At 33.1% G+C, this 8,551-nt stretch overlaps 1 protein-coding gene across 1 annotated transcript; it reads left to right on the top strand.

Moving 5' to 3' along the window:
* The first annotated feature begins 4,632 nt into the window (after positions 1–4,632).
* LOC146998320 (F-box only protein 39-like) lies at positions 4,633–6,027 on the top strand. The gene has a single exon (XM_085812497.1). It carries the CDS (start codon positions 4,633–4,635, stop codon positions 6,025–6,027), a length of 1,395 nt encoding a protein of 464 aa, XP_085668623.1.
* The last annotated feature ends 2,524 nt before the right edge of the window (positions 6,028–8,551 follow it).

Raw genomic sequence — 8,551 nt, 5'->3', positions numbered from 1 at the left:
ATATGAAATAGATAATAAAGCAAATTCTAAATTAGGGCTTCCATATCCCCATATTGGGAGGAAGATTACGCTATTCAAAATTTGATGGCTCTAGGTAACGTTGTTTTATCACAATGCGAGAAATAAGCACACATTTATGCAGACTCTTCATGATTTAATTTCTTTAAATATAATACAGGGCTGCAATATTTGGTGGCAAATGTTTGAAAAGTTAATCAAGCAGAAAGTAAATCAACTCAAATTGCCAAAACGAAATTAATAGCCCTTCCGGGCTGATGCCCTTTAGGCTAAAAAGATAAAACAAATCCAAAAATTCCCAATGGACAGTCTCGCCCGCCGGAGCAAAAAATGTTTCAGACCGTACAGTGTTGCCAATGCTTGATTTAAAATCGTTGAGTTTGTTAATAAACAATTCATTAAAATTTTAAAAAATACGAAAAGGCAATAAAAAAAATCCGAAATCGAAAATACAGGCTCCCAGTTTCCCATATTCGGGTGGAGAAGTACATTATTCCAAATTTGGTGGCTCTGGGTACCGTTGTTTTTTCACAAAGCGAGAAACATGCATACATACATACATGCATAGTCTTCATTTTTAAATTTCTTTAAATATAATGCAGGGAAATAATATTTGGTGGCAGCAATTTGAAAAGTGATTCAACACTCTTCGCGATTCGACGCAAAATGCCGTTTCGAGACTAATAGCCCTTCAGGGGTAACGCGCTTTTGAGCTAATAAAACAAGGTGATAAGTTGGAAGTAGCTTCATGGCGCAATACTGCCTCCAAAGACTTGACGGATATGTAAATTACAATTTACAATTAAATTTCGTGCTGAATCATCCGATTTTGAAACCAAAGAAGGTAATAGGTACGGAATTTGCTTCTGCTGATGGGAGTGTAAAGAACATGCACTCTTTCTAACATGCACCCATTCGAGTTCTAACATGCAGGTACTCCGTTTCCATAAAAGGTCCTTAGACGGCCTTTTTGATCACAACATTTGGTCTTAAACTTATGCTTTAATCTAAAAGTGTGTTTTAAATGACGCAAGGGCTTTGTCTTTATAAAATTAAAGAAATAAATTATGAAAAAATTATGGAATCTAACTTTTCGGTTCTCCGATTCTTATATATATGCTTCATAAAAATGTATACGCGTTCTTCATCCTATAAAAAAAAAGTTAGAAGATAAATATTTACATCGTTTAAGACATTTTTGTATTTTGAAATATTTATTTACGAGAAATGGCTATTAAAAGCTGCATAAGGACATTTATGGACACGATGTACGAGTATATATTCCGTATTACTGAAAGTTAAGCACAGCAATATAAAAAAACATTAAAAAAAAATCTTAACATTTTTGTTAGTTGTGTGATTAAAGTATAAAAGTAGTAGATAAATAATAAGCGTAAATAAAAGTTTTATTATTTTTTGAAATGCAGTACATAATGTTTAAAACCTAATTTAGAAGTGTTTTCAATTTGAAGAAAGAATTGTCGCGGAAGCACTTCCGCAGAGAAGCCGGTAAATGTAAACATCGCCACCTTTGGCGATAACAGTTCAAACCTAGTAACCCATCGGATATATCCTATTCGCTTGTTCGAAGTGTGCAACCATTCCTCTTGCGTTTATTTTGTTGAATTATCACAGTCGTTGTTCGCATTTGCAGATTTATATTATTCTTCTCTTATTTATTATTATTTTTTCTGAATTTTTTAACAACGAATCGATAGAAATATTTTCGTAGATAGATGCCGGTTCTCAATTCGGGATGAAAGGAGGGGTGAATGCTAATTTGTAACACGGCTGTTCACGTTGTGTTCTTAATTATTAACAGCTCTAAGAACCATGAGGTTTCCAACGTCTAAAATAATTTGTTTTCGTAGACCGCAAAAATGTGCATGTGCATTTTAAATAATTAAGTAATGCTTTTATTTTTATTATTGGTTATTGTCATCTAAAATTCTGAGAATAAATCAATTTTTATCGCGTAAAATTTTAACAAGATAATATATTGTTAATGCTTTTCTAACAATAACCTTTCAGAGGATGGCAGGTGTGACATAAATAGATGATTAAATTGAAATAAAAAAATATTATTCATTATCTAGGATGACAGAATAGTTTGATGCATCACCATGGTCATCAAAATTAGCAAACCACTGCTGGAGTAAGGAATATATTGTTTTCTGTGTTAACTGGAATTTAAGACAAATTTTTTTCGTATATCACCTTTAACCGGTTAATTTCAGTATATTAATACTAATTTATATTTTTAAATGAATTTTTATTTCCGTTATAAATGCTCTTATGCTTAATATATTCTTTTCTGTACTAACTTGAATTTAATACAATTTTCGTATATCACGTTGAACCGGTTAGTTTTACATCTACAAGCTTATTACCTGTGAATTTTTACTACAATATGCTTAATATATTGTTTTATCTGCTAACTTGAATTTACATGCACTAAAAATCACGTTTACGGCTCGCTCGGCTCATCGTCGATGAACCGCAAGCTTGGCGAGTAAAAATGCAACGGCGCCAACGGGTTCTCTGCGGATGAAAACCCATTGTCGCAAATCCCTGCGCATTCATTAAACCTTGTTTGCCCATGGGAGATAGAACTAATACCTCCATGTACCTGACTGCATTTTATTATGCGGAGAAAGATATATTTTAAAAAAGGTGATTTATAGTATTTCTTCTTAAAAATACGATTTAAACACCTGATATCTAGTGCTGCCATCTGGTGTCATGATTTTTTTTTTCATAAAATATATTTTACGCCCTTCTGAATTCATATAAACTTCGATGAAGGAAATTCGTGTAATCTCGACTAAAGCTTTATGCATGATTTTTTTTTTTTCAGTTCTTAAGCGATATAACAATAAAATAAGTGCCGTATGTCACTTTTTAATAAGTATAATCACTACAAGAAGTATACAAAAGTCATTTGCATCTATGCAAAAATATCTTTTAGCTTACATTTCCATATAATGACTGTATTCAGGAACCTTATATTCAATAAACATTGAGGATAGACTGAACAATAATTCTGTTCGATTTTAGGTAATCCTTAATTAATAAATTAAAAATTATAATCTGTCATATTTTATTTAATCTCTATTCTGTAATAAAACAACGGTAACTAGAGCTATCCAATTTTGAATATCGCAGTCCTCCTGCGAATATGGGTATCTGAAAGCCAAATTTGAAATTTGGAATTTATTTTATTATCGATTTAATAGTTTTTAAAACTTTAACAAATTTTTGATTAACAAACTCAAGGATTGTACAGAAAAAAACATTTTTATCTGCAGCGCGTGAGACTGTGTACCGGAAATTTTAAAGATATACTCATTTAAAAATTATTTTGTGATATTACTTTTGAACTGAATTTTATGGTTTGAGCGTGAAGAACATGATATTTAATAAATAAAAGTTAACACACAAAATGTTAAAAAAAAAAAAAAAAAAAAAAAAAACCCTCTTTGGACGTAATTTAAAATCTGAAACCTTTCAGATTTTTATTTTATTTTATTTTATTTATGTATTTTTGATGAAATTTTCAAAATTAGGCAAGACTTCAGAAATTCCGAGAACGCTGATTTGAAACACAATTAAATTTTTTATCTATCTCTTCGCATAAGTTGGAAATTTTTTGCAGTAATAATTTGACCGTTAAAAACGGATATATGAAAAGAAAATCAATTCTAAATAAATTGAAATCGATATCGAATATTGAAAGGAGATTTTATGTATCCTCGACTTACAAAATGCCGTATGCATTAAAAAAATTCCATACTTCAGCTCTTAGAATAAAAGCCTTTTTCTGTGTTGCCATCAGTCCGAGAATGCTAATATCAAAATTAAATTATTGATAAAAAAATGAAAATACTACATGGTTTATGTAGGATTCATTATACAACTTATAGTCTAAACAAAATACAGTTATACTTACATCCAATTCAAAATTAACAATAAATCACAAATTTGCAATTTAGAAAATTACTAAATAATTTTTAAGTACATAAATATAAGTTCTAGGACAACTTAACTAACATCTTTACTGTGAATAAGATTTTATTTATCATCGACTTACATAACGCCATATACATTCAAAAACAAAACAAAACAAAAACTTTAAACTTCAACTTTTAGAATCAAAACGCTTTTCTGTGCTGCCAATCCGAGAATGCAAGCATCAAAATTACATTATTGATAAAGAAAATTAAAAATACTAATACATAGCAATAAATACCTACGTGAAAACAGTTTCAAGAAAATCGAGTTAATAGAAGGGGCAAAAATTAATTTGAAGATTTGACCCAAGGAAGAAACAATCAGAGAAAACTAAGTTAAAATAAAGCTATGCAAAATGAGATGTCAAGAAAATGTATTACGGTCATGATGTACAATGACCAGACAGCTATTTTAAAATTATTCTGCTTTAATTTACTTTTTATTTACGAAGATCGGAAAAAATTAATTTTAAACACGTGACATCTTTTGATATAACGTATTTTCTGAAATAAGAGTCACGCGATCTTCGAAATTTGCTTTATGGGAATTGAACTCTTTTCGGGAAAATGTAGAAATTGAACAGTAAGCAAATGTCGGGCTGCGATGGAGATAACTGAAGATTTCTTAGAAGACCACCATTCAAAGTCGTGGTCTGAACTTCCGCCACTTGCTCTTGAAAAGATTTACTCTTATCTCTGTAGAAATGACCAATGTCGAATGTCCCAAGTTTGCAGGAAGTGGTCTAAGGAATACGGTTCTCCTAGCCTATGGAAAAGAATTAAATTTTATCTCCCTGAATATGAATACAATAAAGAAGTTTATCCAGAAGTAAGATTTGCTAAAAAGTACGGTCATATGTTCCGTCATATTGAAATTATTTACAAAAGAGTTAGAATCCATCTTGTGGATATCATATGGAAACAACTCATAAATTTTTTGCAAATTTTGACTTCTAATACACAGTTAATTTCTGTTTCGTTTGTGAATATGAGTACTTATTTTCGTCGTCTAGAAAGTTATATGTATGAAGAGATATTCAAAAGCATAATTAATTTTCTAAAAGTGCAAAATAACTTAAAAATGGTAGAATTCTTTAATAGCCAGTTTGAGATTTTCGAAGCAGCAGAAATTTTGAAAGCTATCTGTGAAAATAATTCTGGCAAACTTCGTAGCGTTTACCTCAAAGGTTTCGTGCAAGATACTTTACTTGACGAAACTGAAAATAACCATGTTGTTGATTTTTCTTTTATGCATGATACTCTTTTTAATGTAGAAGAGATAGAAACTGATTACAGTCAGCTATTAGAAGAAATAATTCACGCATTTTCGAATTACGCAGCATTCATAGGTCTAACGAAAGTGAGTAGTATGAAAGGTGCTTTGAAAAAATTGAAAATATATTGCGAAGGTTCCAGGAGGTTCCAGGCTCATTTTAAAAGGATTTCCTCTTCAAACTGGAAGCAAATGCGAAAGGTATTTCCTTCTCTTCTAGTAGACATGTGTTTAAATGCTGGAGGCCAACCTCAAAGCGCTACCGAGTTCTTTATACAGAAGAATATCCCGTTGAGATCTTTAGATTTCAGACATGGAAGTTTTTATGTTCCGGATGAACCAGACATTTCTTTTCTTACCAGTCACATTTTGACTTGTGAATGTAACGATACCCTTGAGGAACTGAGCATTGTATGGACTCATCCACCAACTGATCTTGCAGCAGATCTTTTGCCATTCCTTTTGAAGTGCCCCAAATTAAAGGTTCTGCAGCTTTATATTGGTCATCCAGTGACAGATCTTCAAATAATTTTCAATTCGTGGTTGGAGAACCGTCCGAAATCGCTTGAGACAGTTCACCTGACAATAGCACATATCCAAAATCAAGAAGAAGCTTCTGATTTATTAGAAATTGCAGATGACTATGGTCCGCTTCTCCAAGTACTAGGACTAAATCTGTTATTGGTAGCTGAAGTGGAAACGAGATCCGGAGGAATACAGATGTAGGCAAATTTCTTTAGAAACACGACTTATATTTTGTTAAGAAGACTTCTTTTGACATTCAGATTTTATGCGTGAGACTGCGAACTTGCTGTGAAACTGTAAATCATAAAAGAAAGTGCTGATTTATATAATTACATTAAATCGTTTTTATTAGTAGAATTTTTTTGCGTGTGAGGTGTGCGTGTATGTGTGAAGATATAATTCCGTATAAAAATGATAAGATGAAAAAGAAAATAAAAAATGATCCTTATTTGATAAAAAGATGACTCTATATAAAAAATGATGTAAGGAAAAATTTCTGTAACGTCTCTAGAAAGCATTTTTGTGCATTATTTTCTGTACAGTTTTCAACTGGTACTCCTTTGTTAAGGCAGACCTTCACCCCGCTTACTTGTGAAAATTGGCAAACTTAAGAGCCTAATGCAAATTCCAAATGGCGCCAAAGGCATATACAGTTGCTGCTTTGACAGAGAAGTAACTTCTAATTTATAAATCTCAGATACTGCGAGAAATTGAATGTAAAAGGATATGAGTGCAAGTAAGATGCTATTTCTTTAACATTTCTATAAACGGTTGATCTTAGAGGTAAAAATTTCAGTAATAGTAATTCAATTATTTTCCCGAAATTTCATGAATATGCAGTTGTTACGCACTTACAGTTTGTATCATCTCACAATTAAAATATCTTTGAAAATTAAATTTAAATAATTCATTAGTTTAGAATTCGTTTTAAAGCTCTAGGCAGTTTTATGTTAACAGAATAGCGAAATTAACCACAGCTGAGCTTCTTTCCTCCATAAACCACAGGATAGTGGTTTATGGTGGGAAGAAGAAAACCCATTCACTTCAAAGCTCTTTGTTGACTTTTTTACATTCCCGGTGAATATATTTCTTTTTGGTAATGGAGGGGATGATATTTCATTACATTTTTGTAACCCATCATATTAAGGTGTCATTCTGTTATTCCGTTTCAAATCTCTTACCTGTAAGATTTATTTCAGATAACAAGCTCTTTTTATACTATTTCGTTTCTGCACATTCTACTTCTTCGGTCTGCTTTCACCATAATGCAAAACGAGGTTCAGCCTAAATAGCGGGAGAAGTTGTAATTTAGAGATTCTGTGAAAAACTACTCAATACAGGGTGTTCCAAAAGGACGTTTACAAACTGTACGTGCTGGTCTGCCAGATCATGAAAACTCAGAGGCCGCTAGAGGGCGATGTTCGCAGGCGTATTAAAAAGCGGAAAGGGAGTAGCGTCTCGCCTTATGCTTCGCCTTAAGCCTTATGTTTTACACATGCGGAGAACACAATTTTTGAGCATGGTAATCTAATACATACTTCAATCACGCCAGTCAATTACTCAGGAATGTGCACACTATGTTGATGACGATAAATTTAACAGAATTTTTTTTCAAGAAAATCTGAAAGGTTTCAGATTTTAAATTACGTCCAAAGAGGAGGAGTTTTTTTTTTTTTTTTTTTTTACACATTTTGTGTGTTACCATTATTTATTAAATATCATGTTCTTCGCACTTAAACCATAAGTTTCAGTTCAATAGCAATGCCGCAAAATAATTTTAAAATAAGCATATCGTTAGAATTTACGATACACAGTCTCACGCGCTGGAGATAAAAATGTTTTTTCTGTACAACGTTGCCATTGCTCGCTTTGAAATCTTTGAGTCTGTTAATCAAAAATTCGTTAAAATTTTACAAAATATGAAATTAGCAATAAAACAAATTCCATTTTCAGATTTGGCTTCCAGATGCCCATATTCGCAGTAGGATTACGTCATTCGAAATTGGATGGCTCTAGGTACCGTTGTTTTATCACAATGCGAGAAACATACATACATCTATGCAGATTCTTCATTATTTAATTTCTTCGAATATAATACAGGGCGATAATACACTGACTACCAATAAGTATTTGGACACCTATGCAAATGACGATATCTGCGGTCCTAAGGTACGTCACGGACTCCGCCGGTATATATCGTGTAGGAAACCGCATCGGCTTTAGTCGCATGCAAGATGCCTCGCAGTTCAGAGCTCTCTGATTTCAAGAAAAGTATAATTATCGGGTATCACAAATGTGGCCGATCCTTAAGGGACATATCTAGCGATCTGAAGTACCCAAAATCGACAGTGGCCTATGTGATTAAGAAGTGGAAGGTGAGCGGTGATTGTGGGAATGTGCCCCGAGTCGGCAGACCAGCGAAACTGGGAGATAGAGACCGACGAGTGCTGTCCAGCGAAATTCTGAAGAACCGCATCCAACCGATGGCCCTCATCCGCGAGGAGTTTCAACAGGCATCCGGGAGTATTGTTTCAATGAATACCATTCATAAGGAAGCACATCTGCTTGGATTTCATTGTCGTGCTGCTGCCCATAAGCTTTTGATCACAAAGTCCAACCGCGCTGCTCGGTTAATGTGGTGCAGAGCACATCGAAATTGGACCGTAGATCAGTGGAAACGGGTTCTTTGGAGTGACGAATCAAGGTTCACCCTTGACCGTTCGGA

This window comes from Stegodyphus dumicola, chromosome 3 (assembly GCF_044657685.1).
Source record: "Stegodyphus dumicola isolate Sdum_Otavi_A_Nest chromosome 3, ASM4465768v1".
NCBI classification, from domain to species: domain Eukaryota; kingdom Metazoa; phylum Arthropoda; class Arachnida; order Araneae; family Eresidae; genus Stegodyphus; species Stegodyphus dumicola.
This window is presented reverse-complemented; position numbering and strand designations above follow the sequence as displayed.

Excerpts from the sequence above, each read along its gene's own strand:
- LOC146998320 (XM_085812497.1), top strand. The coding sequence starts at position 4,633 with ATGGAGATAACTGAAGATTTCTTAGAAGACCACCATTCAAAGTCGTGG.